This window comes from Panthera tigris, chromosome B3, assembly GCF_018350195.1.
Source record: "Panthera tigris isolate Pti1 chromosome B3, P.tigris_Pti1_mat1.1, whole genome shotgun sequence".
Lineage (NCBI taxonomy): Eukaryota > Metazoa > Chordata > Mammalia > Carnivora > Felidae > Panthera > Panthera tigris.
The window spans coordinates 60,664,128-60,683,647 of record NC_056665.1 but is presented as its reverse complement, the minus strand read 5'-3'; the positions used below and the strand labels follow the sequence as shown (position 1 = coordinate 60,683,647).

Sequence of the window (19,520 nt, the reverse complement as noted above, 5' to 3'; positions counted from 1 at the left end):
GTTGAAAACTGTCAAAATATTTCTCTGGGGGCGCCTGGGTGGCTCGGTCGGTTAAGCGTCCGACTTCGGCTCAGGTCATGATCTCACGGTCCGTGGGTTCGAGCCCCGCGTCGGGCTCTGTGCTGACAGCTCGGAGCCTGGAGCCTGCTTCAGATCCTGTGTCTCCCTCTCTCTGTGACCCTCCCCCGTTCATGCTCTGTCTCTATCTCAAAAATAAATAAACATTAAAAAAAAAAATTTTTTTTTTAAATTTCTCTGATCAAGCTTTTTGAGAAAGATTGTGGCTCTGTGTTGGAGTTGCTTGCTCTCACTCAGGATTCCAAATAATATGATCTGGGGAAAGAGGAGGGGCTTCACCTAACATTGGCAGTTGATACTTTATGCTTTGGGGAACTTTATTTGGCGGGGACTGTTGGTAAAGTGAATGATAAGTGCTATTTTTGTAAGATAAGCATGCAGGTTTGGAAGCTTGGGCACATTTGACCCATTTTAAAAACTGCCATTTAGAGTAAATCAAAGGGGAACAAAAGGTTAGAAAAGCAAATTCTCAGGCATAGCCCTAGACCCATACCTTAAGAATCAGTAGAGTAATAGAATGTTCTGTAGGACAGGTGCCCATTGAAATTTCTAAGGAATCACAGAAGGCATTGGAAATGGGCAGGTCCATTAAAATTCCCAAAGACTCCAGAATGCCTATGAGAAGAAAACTTGTCGTAACAAAAACTAAGGTACTACTTGGCCTTTTCCACCATTCTCAAGTAAACTGGATTTTTAAACTACATAACTAAATGGGAAACAGAAACCCATGAGATCCTAGAAGTTTTTTTTATTAAAGATCAATGTCTGTTTCTAACGGACTTCTAAATTATAATAAAGATGACTTCATATTAAAAAATACATATTTCTCTGATCTACATGCTTCATTTTGTAACCTAAATCTGGCCATTTCTATTTTCTTGGGGTTTGTTGTTGTTTTGTGTTTTATTTCTCAAATTCTGTAGTCTAAATAATTCTATGTTGCTTCCATGTCACACTATAGGCAAAATTTTACTTAAGTTCCCCTGCCTCTTAAGAAAGCTGAGAACATCCCAACCTCTAGAGAAAATTCCCCAGGCCCTATTCCCAGGTGTCCAGGAAGTGCCTTGATTAAAATCAAGCAGCAAGCCTCAGGCATCTATCCTAAGGAACCCCAATGACCATTATTTTATTCTCTATTCCTTTCCATTCTGTGGTTGGTTATCCTTCATCTTTTATTCAGCTGGAATCCAGTTGCCCTAGTTTTAATACCAAACCCTTACTCTAAGACACCTGCAGTTTGTCATAGATAAAGTGGCCGCATGTCCCAGTTTTCCAAAAGCAGTTTCAGCTCATGCCTATCAGTCAGTATAATTATTAATAGAGATCTCTCATTTTTAAAGGTCCTGGTCTGGACAATTATAGGTTTGCCTTGCCATAGAACCCATAGAATGAAGGGCATCTGGGTGGCTCAGTCAGTTAAGCATCCAACTTCAGCTCAGGTCATGATCTCACGGTTTCGTGAGTTCGAGCCCCACGACGGGCTCTGTGCTGACAGCTCTGAGCCTGGAGCCTGCTTCGGATTCTGTGTCTCAGTCTCTCTCTGCCCCTCCCCCACTTGTGCTCTTTCTCTCTCTGTCTCTCAAAAATAAATAAATGTAAAAAAAAAATTTTTAAGAACACATATAATGTGTTTCTTGCTGTACCACAAGTATAGCCAAACAAGTAAATACAAAGATTGGGGAGCTACTTCCTTCATGATTCCCATTGTCTCCAGTTTACTTGGCCTATAATAATTCAAACATAGTTTCTAATTATTGTAATTTGACTCGAGAACTGGCCATCACTGGTGTAATAACCTGTTAAAACTAATCTCGTGTCTGTTCCAAGGTTCCTCTTCTGGCTGAAGTTTATGGTATAGAGGGAAATATTTTCAGGGTTAAAATCAATGAAGAAACTCCCCTGAAACCGAGATATGAAGTTCCTGATGTTGTCACAAGCAAGCCACGCACCGTAAGGTAAGCCACGGAACAAGAGATCTTGGATACACCCTCAGTATGGTCTTTTATTATACCTTGAGTAGCAGATTTTGCATGTTCCTCCTGTTTTTTCTATTCGAAGCTATAATCATTTGCAGCGTCAGTTTTCAGTTATTTGGGGATACATTTATGCTTTTTATATATTGTCCATTCTCCACCATTTGATTTATCAGCACTTATTCATGAGCAGAAGCAGAGCTTTTGAGCCCTGCTGTCCTTCTTGCAAAGGAAATGATTCATCAACCAGACTTTGGGAACAAGTAGAATTTGAGAACAAGTAGGAGAGCTATTTAATTTACTCAGATTAGCAGCAGGGCTCCAGAGATCTAATATACTAGCCAAACTCCCGTGCTTACCACAATTTATACAATTAGGCTCACTTTTAATTAAGGGTAGTCTCAGAAATGTAACATGTCAAAGATAAATTAATCATCAGTGTCTAAGTGAAACAAAAACTTTGGAGATCAAAAAGCATTTTTCCTACATCTGCAGTATCTTCCTCAGTTCTCAATACTCTTTCCAGTGATATTTCACCGGTTCTGCCTGCTGATTCCTGTTATTTTTTCATATTATTTCACTAAAGGAATATAAGTTTATGCCAAATGCTTTAATTTTCACTATATCATTATCGTAGTTTTATGTAGATTACTTTTTCCATAAAAATTTAATCAAGTCAGTAGATTATAAGGAGAAAGTACTTCAGTGATAGTAGAATCATCATAAATTCAAAATAGGTCTAGTCATTCAGCTGCTGCTATATGCCAAGAACTTAGAAAACTGGAATTAAAAAGAGACTGTTTTCGGGGCGCTTGGGTGACTCAGTCGGGTAAGCATCCGACTTCGGCTCAGATCATGATCTCACGGGTTCGTGAGTTCGAGCCCTACATCAGGTTCTGCTGAGCGCTCAGAGCTGGGAACCTGCTTCGGATTCTGTGTCTCATTCTCTCTTTGCCTCTCTCCAACTTGTGCTCTCTCTCTCTCAAAAATAAACATTAAAAAAAATTTTTTTAGAAGACTGTTCTCAAGGTTTTTTAGGTTGGTGCATATGCATGCGTGTGTGTGTGTGTGTGTGTGTGTGCTTGGTTACAGTATATTATTTTTTACTATCCTGGAGGATTCACTTTACTGGTAGATCCTTTTAACATTTTTACATCTGTGTTAAGTAAAATTCGTCTGTAGTTTTCTTTTTCTGTGTTATTGCCATGTTTTGGGGTCAGGATGATAACTAGCTTTGTGTGGTAAATATGTTGTATTAGTTCTGCTTCCATTCTAACCTCTTTCTAGAGGGCCTTTGGCTACTGCAGTAACAAGAAAGTTAAAAAATACATTCCTCCACTTCCCATACTCTCATGTAGCTAGTTTCTGGTATAATTCAGGTTCTACCAGTCAGATGCACTTACAGGTATCTTGATTTTAGAACTGAGCTTCCAATTTTGCTGGCATGGATTTGGCAGCTCTAGAATGTCTCTAGAGGCACACTAGTTAGGGTAGTAGTTTATTCATCTCTGGAGCTAATATGGCATGATCTTGGAGGCCAGCAGTTGCCACAGTGACTTCTGATTATCCAACTTCCGGATTCTAGCTGCAATAGTAGTTCAATTGACCATGCAGTAGTATTCTAGGGATCATTACCGGCTGCCCAACCTATTACCTCAGTGCTTCCAATGATGTCATAAGCTCCCAATTCTCCCATCTTAAGTTACTTATTTTCCACTTAAAATACCCAGAATTTTTTCTTTGCTTTTTTAATGTTTATTTATTTTTTAGAGAGATAGAGAGAGAGACAGAGCATGAGCAGGGGAGGGGCAGAGAGAGAGGAGACAGAATCCTTAGCAGGATCCAGGCTCTGAGCTGGCAGCACAGCTGGACTCGAACCCACAATCCACGAGATCATGACCTGAGCTGAAGTCAGACACTTAACCGACTGACCCAACCAGGCGCCCCCAGAATTTTTTCTTTAATGTACAGTTGAATCTTGGTTGATATAGCCTTTGGTATCAGAAGTAAGTGTAGGCAACAGACCCTCTAGGATGGGAATATGAGATTGGTTAGCTGCTTTGGCCGGATTTGAAAGCAGCGAGGACTTGGTTATCATTAGAGGATAAGAGACTAGTGTTATGGGCTCAATTGTGTCCCCCCCCCAAAAAAAAAACTCATATGTTGAAGCCACAACCCCCTGTGCCTCAGAAAATGACTATATTTAGAGGTAGAACCTTTGAAGAGGTAACTAGTTAAAATGGGGTTGTTAGGGTGGACTGTAATACAATATGAATAGTGTTCCATAAGGAGAGGAGATTAGGACACAAGTTGACACAGACAGAGGGATGACTATGTAAGGATACAGCAAGAAGATGGCCATCTGAGAGCCAAGGAGAGAGGTCTCAGAAGAAACCAAACTTGCTGACACTTTGATCTTGGACTTCTAGCCACCAAAATTGTGAGAAAATAAACTTCTGTACTTTAAGCCACCCAATGGGGTATTTGTTGTGGCAGACCTAGCAAACTACACAACTGGTAATAAACCACAGCATTCCATGGCAAAGTTACTTAAATTACTACCTGTGATCAACAGAATTCCACCAAGCCTTCCGTTCCAGCAGAAGCAGCTCCTTTTCCTCTAACAAAGCTGATCCTACCTTGCTTGGACACCCTGTGTTGACCTCACCTAAGATATATTGTCCAAGGGGATGACAGTGCTCATTGTGCCTCACCCCTACCACCCTTCACTGCCTTTCTTTAAGCTCACTACCAGAGCCTAACATGCCTAGGGAGCTAATTACAGTCAAACACTACACCTAAGGAATTATAAGATTTTATATAGGCAAAAACCTAGGAAATACGGATAGAAATGCATTCTGAGGGATTCCTAGACTAAAGAAAGGAACATAATTTTAGGACCACATTAAATTTATTGACATGGGTACCAAAGAATCTAAATTTGATGTGCTAGCTTGGACAGCTGGGAGTGGGTCTAATTATTTGCTTGGTTGGTTAATTATAATCTGTACTCAGCTGTGGACTCTGCTGAATGAAGCTGAGATACCAGCTCAGCCTTGGCACAGAGTAGAAAAAATGATCCATAGACTTAGGGAGATAAAGATGTTGAAGTGGATATGTCATATGCAACAGCACAACTAGCCCCTAATTTTGCTCTCCAAGAGGTTTCAAAGAGACTCCTTTCACTGAGAAATAACTTGAAGAAGGAACACTTGGAAAGCATTGTAGTGAGTGAATGTCTTTTATTAGCTAGAAATAATGGTGGAAAATGATGCCATCAAAATGGGCTCCCCAATTTCAGTGGAGATGGTGAGACTCCAGGTGCATAATGAAAGTAGCAGCATTTAGTTATTAGTGACAAGGTGAACATGTTTCCATAATGCACAGCAGGACATGTATGGTACCCAAAATGTTTAACTCTCAGGGCAGTGAACAATGTATCAAAGGGTCCACTGGACTGAAATAGATGCATTAAAGTCCTATTTGATGGAACAATCAAAAGAATTCCATTTTGCTATTTATTTAGAGTGAAAGGGAGTACAAGTGGGGAAGGGGCAGACAGAGGGAGAGACAGAACTCCAAGCAGGCTCTGCACTGCCAGCATAGAGCCTGACACAGGGCTCGAACCCACAAACCATGAGATCATGACCTGAGCCGAGATCAAGAGTCAGATGCTCAACTGACCGAGCCACCCAGGAGCCCCTGCATTTGGGTTTGATAAACAGTGATATACAACTCCCATACTACTCCAGACAGTTAACAGAACCCAAGTATCTTGCCTAGAATCCAGGGAGAAGGACTTCGCAAGAATATAATAAGAACATAAAATATCCCTCCTCACCTTCCCTAAGGAGGCATGTGACCATTTACCAGAGTGACTGTGCACCAGAGAAAGAAATATCTAGATCTCTGAAGGATTTTAATTGACTGCCTCTGGGCTTACATGATTTCTGGGGATCCAGAATATCCTAACAGTCTAGCTCTCAAATCAGAGCTGATGGGAGTCAGTAGAGATTGCATCTCACCGTGGACCCACCGGGTCAATAACCCAATCTATGTTATTTCCTTAGTTTTTGAGTATTTGGTTGGAATGAGAAAGAAAAGCAGTGTTTAGACTCTGTGCACCAAAGTGTTCCTAGACTGTCCAGCCCAAGGAAATGATGATGATAGCTAACATATTATTATTTGCCAGGCACTGCCAAGTACTTAAGTACTTTGCATGCATCATCTCACTCAGTTCTCCCCAAAAGCTCTATTTGTTCTTGCTTTTATTATTTCTACTTTACAGATGAGGAAACTAAGAACTGGATAGACTGACTAACTTGTCCAAAGTTATACTCCTAGTGCATGATAGAGCTATATTCAGTCTAGGCTTTCTGACACCAAACCCCTATGTCCCATGAATGTGGATTTGCACATTAATTTGAATTGAAAATCACATTGAGCTATGTAAACCTATTTCTCTCTTCTTGCTTTGTTTTCTAGGCTGATTTCATCCTCAGGAGATGCAGGTAGTCTGGTATTGGCTGATGGAAAAGGAGATCTGAAGTGTCATATCACAGCAAACCCATTCAAGGTAGATTTAGTGTCTGAAGAAGAGGTTGTGATGAGCATAAACTCCCTGGGCCACTTGTACTTTGAGCACCTGCAAGTTCCTCTCAAGAAAAGGTATTTTTGCACATTACTTGGCATAAGAACATAAGAGGGGTGCTTGGGTGGCTCAGTCAGGCGAGCATCTGACTCTTGACTTTGGATCAGGTCATGATCCCAGGGGCATGAGATCAAGCCCCCTGTCAGGCTTCATAGTCAGCATGGAGTCTGCTTACGATTCTCTCTCCCCACCATCCTGTCCTCTTTCTCTTTAAAACAAAGCAAAACAATGTCAGAAAACTTGATCATAATTATCAATTGCCTAAATAGTTGATATATCACCATGAAAACTTAGTTCACCTTATTTGCTGGAATATTATTTTGAGAAATTTCATCTTTTCACCCATGCAAATAAATGCAGGCTTGATGACAAGAATGATTCGCAGACTTTTGCAACTTGACCCTCCTAACACATCCCATGCGTTTAACTGATGGCATTGTCTACTCTTAAAAATCACTCTCTGTTGAGAACTGATAAATGTTAATGTGAACTGATAAGTCTTCAGAACTTCATTTTAGGGGGTATAGCTCAGGGGTAGAGCATTTGACTGCAGAACTTCATTGTATCCCCTTAAAATAACTTCAATTAACTTACACTTGAATAATTTCCAAGAATTATCTGGAAACAGTCACTCGATCAAAGCTGTTTGTATGAGGGTCACATGAACTGGGAGGTAGTAAGAGGGGAAGATTCTTCCATTTTTTTTTTTACCAATATTGTTTTTAAATTCTCCAGTCTGTAGCTCTTTCTGTTTTTATCCTAATAGTTAACATCTTATATGTTCTGTAGAAAGCATTGAACATTCATTATTGCCACACAGTGGTTTTTATATTTAAAAACCTTATTTTCTAAAAACAAACAATATAAATCTTATTTTTTTTTAATTTTTTTACATTTATTTATTTTTGAGAAACAGAGTGAGACAAAGCGTGGGCGGGGAAGGGGCAGAGAGAGAAGGAGACACAGAATCTGAAGCGGGCTCCAGGCTCTGAGCAAGCGGTCAGCACAGAGCCTGATGCGGAGCTCAAACCCACGAACTGTGAGATCATGACCTGAGCCGAAGTCGGATGCTCAACCAACTGAGCCACCCAGGTGCCCCAAATCTTGTTTTCTTATTACAGAGATAGTTTCTGTTCATTATAGGAAAAATAAAAAATATTGAAAAGAAAAATTTAAATACCCATAATTCTGCCGCTTGTTAGGACCTTATGAATATTCAATTATTTTTTTAACTGAAAAATACTAATAGCATAACAAATACCTGTAAACCCAGTACCCAGGTTATTTATATTTAAAATATTTTTTCTTTTAATAAACTCCCATTATTTTTGTTTTAGAGGTGATAACCTAAGTTAGGCCTTAATCTTTTTAGAATAAGCATATGCTACAAAGGAGTATATAGTGAAAAATATCCTCACCATTTGTCCTTGAGCTACCTAGTTCTATCTTTGAAAGTAATCAGTGTTTCCAGTTTTTTATGTATCCTTCCAGAGATAATTTATGTCCATCCAGTAAGATATATATATTCTTTGTCTTATCCTTTCTTGACACATATGATGCCACTTTTATACATTATTCTGCACTTTGCTGTTTCTTCTTTACCAATTTGATAGTTCCTAATTTCTTTAAAGCAGGTATATAGTTTCAATTGCATGCTTATACAATGACTCATTTAGAAAATTTCCTCTTGGTGGACTTTAAAATTATTTCTAATCTTGTTTTACAGCTACTCACTTCATGGATAACTTTATATATGTATCATTTTGCATACATGCAAGGATATACATAGACGAGTCGTAGAAGTAAAATTGCTGATCAAATGGTTTGTGAATTTGTAATTTTGACTCGTGCTGCCAGATCACCTCCTATAGAAGTTGTGAACTAGTTTGTATTTCCACCATTTACATTTGTGTTAGGAAAATCAGATTATCCACCTGGAAAAATTTTTAAGTTAGACCCAAGCCTCGCAACATTAGGAAAAATGAATTCCAGATGAAAAAAATCACAGAGTAGGAACATCTTGAGCTTACCTCCTCCCACACACACATCCAAATCTACAACTACATCACTTCTCGGCCTTTTGGCTAAGATCAAGTGTAGCAGCTGTCCTTAACAGTTTAATATCTGCTACACCCTCAATGTGAGGACAATACAGTATATTAAATGGACTTTTTGGAACTAGGAGATGGAATAGGAGCTTGCTCCATCCACTTCACGCATTGACCTGGTATTGGAGTACCTTAAGGAACAGTGCACCTACCCCTTGGGTGGGGAGTAAAGATTGTACAAAAAAAATTCTACAACTACGCGTAGAAAATGATCTCTGAGAATGAACTAAAGACTAACAACAGAACATACAACTAAGGATATAAAGAGAAAGACACATTAAGATGCCAGGTAGGAGGAGCAGAGACATGGTTTATTTAGTCAGGTTCCACATCCCCAGTGCAGCAACCCACAAGTGGGAGGGATATTACAACCAGAGAGACCTGCCCTGAGGAAGAAGAGGCCTGAGTCCCACATGAGTCTCCATATGCCAGGGGACCTGCACCAGGAAGACAAGCTCCCCTAACGTCTGGCTTTGAAAACCAACAGGGCATATGTCCAAGAGAGTCAGAGGGCAGTAGGAAACTGACACACTGCCCTTTGATGGCATGTGCACAATCACACCTGCTCTGAGTGCCAACACAGAGGCAACCATGTGAAAAATCCCTGGGTTACATGTGAAGGAAATTCACTGACTAATTTTAGGGGATGTGCCAGAATGGCAGGTATCTGTGGGAATGTCCTCCAGGGACAGATGCACTGATGGGTACCATTTTTCTTACTCCTTCTACCTAGTTGGCCCAGCATTAGTGGATATCAGTTCTGGCACTCTTTACTATGCTAGTGCCACTCACCCCACCCCAGTGCTCCCCTGAAGACTTGTCCCACCCAAGGCACCTCCCAGCCTAAAGACCTTCTCAAGTGTTTCTGCACCCTGGCATTCCTGGCAGGTGCTTTAGCTCACATTAGAGCTCCTGCCAAGCAGCCTCCAACCCCAGCACTTGCAGTAGGCAACCCCAGCTGGGACCAGAACCACTCCTCGGCACCTCTGCCCCAGGAGGTCATCCCCACACACTAGAACACCTACAGCAGTCACAGCTGGACCCTGCAGCAAGCCAAGCAGGAGACATGCCCCACCCACCAGTGCACTCACAGCTGTCATTGCCAGGCCTCACAGCCAGCCATGCCAGGGACCAACCCCACACACCAGCATATTCACAACAGTCACAACCAGGCCTCTCAGCCAGATGGGCCAAGGGCTAGCCCCACTAACCAGTATGACCATAGCAGTCACAGCCAGAACTCACAGACAGTCATGCTGGAGGATAGCCCCATACACCTGTGAGTTTGCATCAGTTGCAACCTGGCCACAACAGGAAGGTGCACACAGCCCACACAGGGAATGCTCTTGGGGCACCTGACCGGGGTGACGAGGGTGTTTGCGCTACTGGGCCCACAGGACACCTTCTGCATAAAACCACTCCTTCAAGATCAGGAGATGTAACTGATCTGCCTAATACATAGAAGCAAACAGAGACTTAGGCAAAATGAGGAGACAGAAGAATATATTCCAAGTGAAAGAACAAGACAAAACTTCAGAAAAAGAACTAAACAAAACAGATAAGCAATCTGCTTGATAGAGAATTTAAAGTAATGTTCTCCAAATTCAGGAGAAGAATGGATGAACACGGTGAAAACTTCAATAAGGAGATAGAAAATACAAAAAGAACCCATCAGCTGAAGGATAAAATAACTGAAATGAGAAATACACTAGAGGGAATCAGCAGATTAGATGACACAGAAGAACAGATCAGCAATCTGGAAGACAGGTAGTGTAAATCTCCCCATCAGAACAGCAAAAAGAAAAAAGAATTTAAAAAAATGAACATAGTTTATTTATTAAAAATTTTTATTTAATAATTTAATTTAATTTTAATTTAATTTAATTTTAATTTAATTTAATAATTTAATTTATTAAAAAAAATTTTTCCAATGCTTATTTATTTTTGAGAGACAGAGAGAGACAGAGTGTGAGTAGGGAAGGGACAGAGAGAGAGGGAGACACAGAATTCAAAGCAGGCTCCAGGCTCTGAGCTGTCAGCACAGAGCCTGATGCGGGGCTCGAACCCACAAACCATGAGATCATGACCTGGCCAAAGTCGAACGCCCAATCCACTCAGCCACCCAGAAGCCTCTAAGAAAAATGAGCGTAGTTTAAGGGACCACTGGGACGTTAAGCATACGGACATTCACATTATAGGGGTCCCAGAAGGAGAAGAGAGAGAGAAAGGGACAGAAACTCTATTTAGAGAAATAATGGGGGGCACCTGGTTCTTTGAAAAGATAACAAAATTGATAAAACTTTATCCAGATTCATCAAGAAAAATAGAGGGCCCAAATAAATAAAATCAAATGAAAGAGAAGTTACAGTCAATACCACAGAAATAAAAAGGATCATAAGAGACAACTACAAATATTTACATGCCAGCAAATAGGAGAACCTAGAAGAAGTGGATAAATTCCTAAAACATACAGCCTTCCAAGACTGCATCAAGAAAAAATAGAAAATGTGAACGAATTGTGAGTAATGAAATTGAAACAGTAATCCAAAAACGCCTAGCAAACAAAAGGTTAGGACTAGACAACGACTTCATAGGTGAATTCTACAAAACCTTTGAAGAAGAGTTAATATCTGTTCTTCTCAAAATATTCCAAAAAATTGAAGAAGACTTAATGCTTCCAAACTCATTCTATGAGGCCAGAATTGCCTTAATACCAAAACCAATACCAAAAAAAAAAAAAAAAAAATTAATTACAGGCCAATATTCTTGATGAACATTGATATAAAAACCCTACACAAAATATTAGCAAACCAAATTCAATAATGCTTTAAAAGAATCATACATCATGATCAAATGAGACTTATTCTAAGGATAAAAGGATGGTTCAATATCCACAAATTAAGCAACATGATACACCACATTAACAAAAATAAGGATAAAAATCATATGATTATCTCAGTAGATGCAGAAATGGAATTTGGTAAAATTCAACATCATTCATTATAAAAAATCTTTCAACAAAGTTGGTATGGAAGGAACATACCTCAACATAATAAATGCCATGTATGGCAACCCACAGCTAACATCATACTCAACAGTGAAAAGCTGAAAGCCTTTTCTCTTAGAACACGAACAAAACAAGGATGCCCACTCTTGTCACTTTTATTCAAAAATACTGGAATCCTAAACACAGCAATAAAACAAGAAAAAGAAATAAAAGCCCTCTAAATGGGAAAAGAAGTAAAATTGTCACCATGTGAAGACTACATGATATTATATACAGAAAACACTAAAGATTCTACCAAAAATAAACACATAAATCATTTTTAAAAACTCTTTGAATTAATAAATTAATTCACTAATACAGGATACAAAACAAATATACAGAAATCTGTTGCATTTTTTGTATACTTATAATGAACTATCAGAAAGAGTAATTAAGAAAACAATCCCATTTGCATTTGCATCAAAATGAATAAAATAACTAGGGTTAAATGTAACCAAGGGGGTGAAAGACCTGAACCCTGAAATCTATAAGACATTGATGAAAGAAACTGAAGACAGCACAAGTAAGTGGAAAGGTACACTGTTCATGGATTGGAAGAATTAATATTGTTAAAATATCCATACTACCCAAAGCGGTCTGCAGATTGAATGTAATTTCTATCAAAATACCAATGGAATTTTTCTTAGAAATAGAACAAATAATCCTAAAATTTGTACAGAACCAGAAAAGATTCCAAATAGCCAAAGCAATCTTGAGAAAGAAGAACAAAACTAGAGGTATCATGTTCCTTGATTTCAAAGTATACTACAAAGATACAGTTATCAAAACAGTATGGTATTGGCACAAAAACAAAACATGGAGAGTTTTGGAACACAATAGTCCAGAAATAAATACATGCGTATACAGTCAATCTTCAACAAAGGAAGGAAGAACATACAATGGGGAAAAGATAGCCTCTTCAATAAATGGCGTTGGCTACTAGGTATTTAACCAAAGAAAACAAAAACACTAATTCAAAAAGATATGTGCACCCCTATGTTTACTGCAGCATTATTTGCAGTAGTCAAGATATGGATGCAACCCAAGTGTCCATCCATAAATGAATGGATAAAGAAGACAGTGTCTACACACACACACACACACACACACACACACACACACACACACTATTACTCAGCCATGAAAAGGAATGAAATCTTGCCATTTGCAACAACATGGACAGATCTAGAAGGTACCATGGTAAGTAAAGTCAGTCCGACAAAGACAGATACCTAATAATTTCACTCATATGTGGAATATAAGAAGCAAAACAAATGAACAAATAAAAAGACCAAAAAAAAAAAACAAAAACAAAAACAAAAAAAAAAAACCCAGACTCTTAAATACAGAGAACAAACTGGGCGTTGCCAGAGGGGAGGTGAGGGGGGGATGGGTGAAATAGATGAAGGGGATTAGGAGTACACTTATTGTGATGAGTATTGGGTAATGTGTAGAAATATTGAATCATTATACTGTATACCTCAAACTAATATGACACTGTATATTAATTTTACTTGAATCAAAATATATTTAAAAATGAATCTAGGCACAGACCTTACACCCTTCACACACCTGAGGGGCTCAGTCAGTAAGCGTCTGACTCATGATCTCAGCTCAGGGGCTTGATCTCAGGGTCATGAGTTTAAGCCCTGCTTTGGTCTCCACTTTTTGAGTATTAAAAAAAAAAAAACCTCAAAATAGACCATAGATCTAAATGTAAAATAAAAACTATAAAACTCCTAGAAGATAACAGAAGAAAACCTAGATGACCTTGGGTATGGTGATGATTTTTTAATATACCACCAAAGTCATGATTCACGAAAGAAATAATTGATAAATTAGGCTTCATTAAAATTAAAAACTAGGGATACCCAGGTGGCTTAGTCAGTTGAGGGTCCAACTCCTGATTTTGGCTCAGGTCATGATCCCAGGGTCATGGCATTGAGCCTGCATTGGGCTCCACACTGAACATGGAGCCTGCTTGAGATTCTCTCTCTCCCTCTGCCCCTCTCCCTGGCTCATGCTCTATCAAATAAATTTTATTTATTTGATATACTCTCTCAAATAAAATTTTAAAAAACTTTTAAAGATAATAAAAATAAATTTAAAAAAATTAAAAACTATTGCTCTGTGAAAAACAATGACAAGGAAATAAGATAAGGCACAGACTAGGAAGAAATATCTGCAAAAAACACATCAAATAAAGGACTGCTATCCAAAATATACAAAGAACTCTTAAAATTCAACAGTAAGAAAGTGAACACTCAAAAATGTACAAAGGAGTCGAACAGAAACCTTACCAAAAAAGATAAACAGATGGCAAGTAAGCATATGAAAAGATGTTCAACATCATATGTCATTAGTTAAAACAAGAAACCATTACATATCTGTTAGAATGACCAAAATCCAGAACACTGGTAACAAAATGCTGGGGAGGATGTGGAACAACAGGAACTCACATTAATTGCTGTTGGGGCTGCAAAATGATATAGTCACGTTGGAAGACAGTTTGATAATTTCTTACAAAACTAAACATACTCTTACCATATAATTCAACAATCATGCTTCTTGTTATTTACCCAAAGGAGATGGAAATCTATGTCTATGCAAAAACCTGCTCATGGATATTTATAGCAATTTTATTCATAATTGCCAAAACTTAGAAGCCGTCAGGATATCCTTCAGTAGATGAATAAACTATGGTACATCCAAATAATAGAATATTATTCAGTACCTAAAAGAAATGAACTATCAAGCCATGAAAAGACATGGAGGGAACTCGAATGCAAGTTTTACTAAGTGAAAGAAGCCAATCTGAAAAAGGCTACCTACTCTATGTTTCCAACTATATAAAATTCTGGAAAAGGGAAAATTATGGAGATAGTAAAAAGATCAGTAGTTTCCAGGGGTTAAGTAAGCCAAAGGGATACCTAAGCAGAACACAGATTTTAAGGGCAGTGAAATTACTCTATGATACTACAGTGGTGGGTAAATGTCATGATACATTTGTCAAAACCCATAGAATGTACAATGCAAAGAATGAACCCTAATATAAACTATGGACTTGGGGTGATAATGATGTGTCAGTGCAGGTTCATTGATTGTAATAAATGTAGCACTCTGGTACAGGATGTTGACAGCGGGGGAGACTGTGAGTGTGTAGGGACAGTGGGTCATATGAGAACTCTACACTTTCTGCTTAGTTTTGCTGTGAACCTAAAACTGTTGTAAAAAATAAAATTTGTTAATTTTTTTTTTTAATTAAAAGGCACCAGGGATACCTGGGTGGCTCAGTAGGTTAAGTGTCCACTTCAGCTCAAGTCATGATCTCACGGTTTGTGGGTTCCAGCCTCGCATGGGGCTCTGTGCTCACAGCTCAGAGCCTGGAGCCTGCTTCCGATTCTGTGTCTCCCTCTCTCTCTGCCCCTCCCCTGCTCATGCTCTGTCTCTCTCTGTCTCTCTCAAAAGTAAACAAATGTTAAAAAAAATTTTTTAATGAAATAAAAAAAAGGCAACATACTAGTTGTCTTAAATTTCACCACAAATTTTTAACATGTATAAGAATTCAAAAATTAATATGCATCTATAGGAAGAACCTATACAAATCGATAAGAAAAAGAGGAACACACAAATAAATAATGGGTAATACAAACTGCAGCAGCATATATTAACATGATGAATATCAAAATTTTTTAATATCAAAAAATTTTTAAGGCAAAGCCAAATGTGCGTTTGAGGACTCGTACACTCGTGGGAATGGGATAAAAAACAGCAAGGGAGTGATTCCACACAAAACTTGGTAAAGCTGTTACCTCTGAAGAGCACAGCGAGGAGATGGATGATAACATTTGAGGAGAGGCGCTATGATGCCAGACGAACAAGTCTGTTGCTTATGTGGCTTCGTAGTCGTTACTTTAGTATTCATTTTTAACCTCTGAACTTATATACTCTTCTATATCCGTACTGTATTTTACACTAAAAAAATTAATGTATAGTGAGGGTGAATAGACAATTCACAGAAGAAATAGAAATGCCATTTAATGTATACAAAAGCACTTTACGTCATTAATGAAAGAAATTCAAAGTGAAATGCATTACCTTGTCTAAAATTTTAGACTGCCAACGATTTTTGTTTTTATTTTTAGATTTTTTTTTAATCTTTATTTTTGAGAGAGACAGAGACAGAGTAAGAGCTGGGGAGGGGCAGAGAGAGAGGGAGACACAGAATCTGAAGCAGGCTCCAGGCTGTCAGCACAGAGCCCAATGGGGGGCTTGAACTCATGGACTGTGAGATTGTGACCTGAGCCAAAGTCAGACGCTTAACTGACAGAGCCACCCAGGTGCCCCTGGCAACGATTTTAAAAGTGTATAAGGTCCAGTATTGTTAAGAACGGGGAGAAATGAGCACTCAAATCCATGTATGCCCGATAGTTTAAATTGTTACAATTAAATTGGAAGACAGTGCATTATGTTGCTTTGTAGGAGGTTAACATTGGAGAGAGGGGAGCAGTGTTCCACCTTGCTTGCTTATATTTTGTTTTGATATTGTATTATGTATTACATGTATAATAAAAAACTGATAGTTTTTTAAGGGTTAAGAAAATTCAAACATATTACATTTTAACAAATCAAGCTATTGGATTAATGTTCATCATAAATGTTCCTCAATTTCATAAACTTATTTTTATAATTATTTTAATAAGTTAAAAAACATAATTTATGGGGTCTCAAAAGTTAGAAATTAAAATCTTTATCATTGAACAAAATTCTGTTAGTCTTCCCTTGAGTAAAACAACTTTATTTGTATTAAAACAGAGCTACCAAAGAAAATAAGGAGGACACATCAGTTGACGCTTCTCAGGTAATACAGATTGAGCAATTTATCTTTTTTCAAATCTCTTTCACCATCAGTATGTGGGATATAATTGTTCTGTTCTTCCCTTCTTCTTACAAATGGGTACTTGATAAATACTGCATATAAATGAGACCATCTATCTCTTGCTCACCTTATTATCTCATTGATTCATTCGTCTACTCATGTATTCATTCATTCATAAAACAGGTAATTCTTGAGTGCCTGCTTTTGTGCCAGCTCAAAAAATTATGCTAGGCAAGAAGAATCAGCCATGAATAAAACAAATCTCAACCTGTCCTCATGAATCTTAAAATCTAATGGGAAAGACAGACTCTGACAAGTACAAGCATGAGGAGTGTTACAAAAGAGTGCTATAGGAGAAGATAGCAAGGAACTTGACCAAGATGAGGGTCAGGAAAGACCTCCTGTAGGACATGACTTAACAGCTAAAACTGATGCGTGAAGATACATAAGCTAGTCAAAAGGTGGAAAAACACTATTCCAGATAGAGGGGATTTCATATTCAAAGAGCTTGAGGTAGGAAGGAGCACATTTGAAGAAATTTAAAATATATATATGTATATATTTTAGCAGGAAAAAGAAAAGCAAAGGAAACAGTGTTGTGTTAACAAGGCCAGAGAGATAGGCAGGGGCAATTCAGTGGAAAGTCTTACAATAATTCTTTTAGTAGACAAATATTGGTTGAGTATTTCCTATATGCCAGGCACTGTTCAAGGAATTGGTGAGATATCATTGAATAAATCAAAGTCCCCCATTACCATGAAGCTGGCATTCTTTTATGTCTTGTTAACCTTTTTCGACTTTAACCTAAGAGCAAAGGAAAACTATGGAAAGGTTGTAAGCAGCAGAGATACATGGTCTGATGTCTGTTTTTAAAGGATTATTTTAGCTGAATTATGAAAAGTGAATATTCCAGAAATCTTCTCTTCATCCAAAGCCACATGCATCTTTGAAGGATCCCTGACAGTAGGTATGGCCACCAGGAATAGTGAAACATATTTCCAGTGCAGTAAGGACATGCTTCTTCCTCTTGAGGACTGACCCATGCTGATGAATATGAGAGAGAATATTTTTTCCATTTCCAAATAGAGAAGGACAACGAAGACATAGCCTTAGACAGTTTTGTGACCATATGTCAAATCAGCTGTGGGGAGACCTCTAATTAGATAGCTTAAATAGTGGTTTTGCATCACAGATGCAAAGAATCTGCTGAAGGCTATGAGCCTTCTCTATAAAACAGAATTTTTATACTGTTTGAGGGAGTTCACAAACTCTAAAGGCCATCCACAGACCCCAGAATAATAGTCCCTACAATAAGAATTCAGATGTGATTTAAACACACACACACACACACACACACACACACACACACACACACAAAAGCTCACTTTACAGAAGCTTATAATTATGAAGAAACCACCTAGAAATGGGCAAGGGGCTCATTTTTAAAAAGAAACATGCATTTCGGGGCTCCTGGGTGGCTCAGTCGGTTAAGTGTCCAACTTCTACTCAGGTCATGATCTCACGGCTCGTGGGTTTGAGCCCTGCGTTGGGCTCTCTGCTGACATTTCAGAGCCTGGAACCTGCTTCTGATTCTATCTCCGCCTCTCTGTGTCTGCCCCTCTCCTGCTCATGCTGTGTCTCTCTCTGTCTCTCAAAAATAAATAAATGTAAAAAATAAATAAATAAATAAAAAAGAAACATACATTTCATGCACACATACAATTTTTAGAAAACTTCTTCATTCTGCCAGAGAGGAAGAATGAAACTTGTAAAGCCAAGAAAGGAAACTTGTAGAGCCAAGAAAGTTTTGGGCTCTACATCAAAAGATTGTGAACCTGAACAGCCTCACTTCTCACGTAGTTTGGCTAATTGGAGGAGGGCGGCAAAGTATGCACCTCAGCCAAAATGTTTGCTTTTTGACCTAAGTTATTTGATTCTCAATGTTGTTCCTCACACGTTTACAAGAAAAAAAAAAGGATTTAAAAGATCTTACTTATGTAAAGACCGAATTTTTCTTTTTTTTAATATATTTTAAAAATTTTTTCATGTTTATTTATATGTGAGAGAGAGAGAGAGAAAGACCCTGAGCAGGATAGGGGCAGAGAGAGAGGCAGGATCCAAAGCAGGCTCCAGGCTCCGAGCTGTCAGCACAGAGGCTGATGCAGGGCTCGAACTCAGAGCAGTGAGATCATGACCTGAGCTGAAGTTGGTCACTTAACCAACTGAGCCACCCAGGTGCCCTTTTAAAAAAATTTTTTATTGCTTATTTATTTATCAGAGAGAGAGAAACAAAGAGAGTCAGAGGACAAGTGGGGGAGGGGCAGAGAGAGAGGGAGACACAGAATCTGAAGTAGGCTCCAGGTTCCAAGCTGTCAGCACAAGGCCCAGCATAGGGCTCGAACCCATGAACCATAAGATCATGACCTGAGCCGAACTCAGATGCTTAACTGACTGAGCCACCCAGGTGCCCCAAGACTGCATTTTTCAAAGTGCTTTCACAGCATTTTGGCCTGTGTAAAGATACTCATGTCAAACAATTCCTCAGAATTATATAGAATTACAATATGATCCAGCAATTTCACTCATGGATTTATATCTGAAAGGGGAAGTAGGGACTCAAGCAAATATTTGTATACTTGTGTTCTTAGAAGCATCATTCACAGTAGCCAAAAGGTGAAAACAGTCCAGCAACCCAAGAGTCATTGACAGATGAATGCGCACACAAAATGTGGTATATACATACAGTGGAATGTTACTTGACCTTAAAAAGGAAGGCAATTCTGAC

At 38.6% G+C, this 19,520-nt stretch overlaps 1 protein-coding gene and 1 non-coding gene across 7 annotated transcripts in view; both read left to right on the top strand.

The window, feature by feature from the left end:
• Nucleotides 1–19,520, top strand: part of GANC (glucosidase alpha, neutral C) — a 74,977-nt gene that overhangs the window by 11,876 nt on the left and 43,581 nt on the right. For all 6 annotated transcript variants that reach the window (XM_042989076.1, XM_042989078.1, XM_042989077.1 and 3 more), the window contains 3 exons: nucleotides 1,906–2,033; nucleotides 6,537–6,719; nucleotides 16,672–16,717. In XM_042989076.1, the coding sequence (XP_042845010.1) occupies nucleotides 1,906–2,033; nucleotides 6,537–6,719; nucleotides 16,672–16,717 (357 nt within the window). The remainder of the gene's footprint in view (nucleotides 1–1,905; nucleotides 2,034–6,536; nucleotides 6,720–16,671; nucleotides 16,718–19,520) is intronic.
• LOC122240005 lies at nucleotides 8,767–8,963 on the top strand. The gene has a single exon (XR_006219387.1). It is a non-coding gene; the product is annotated as a U2 spliceosomal RNA (small nuclear RNA).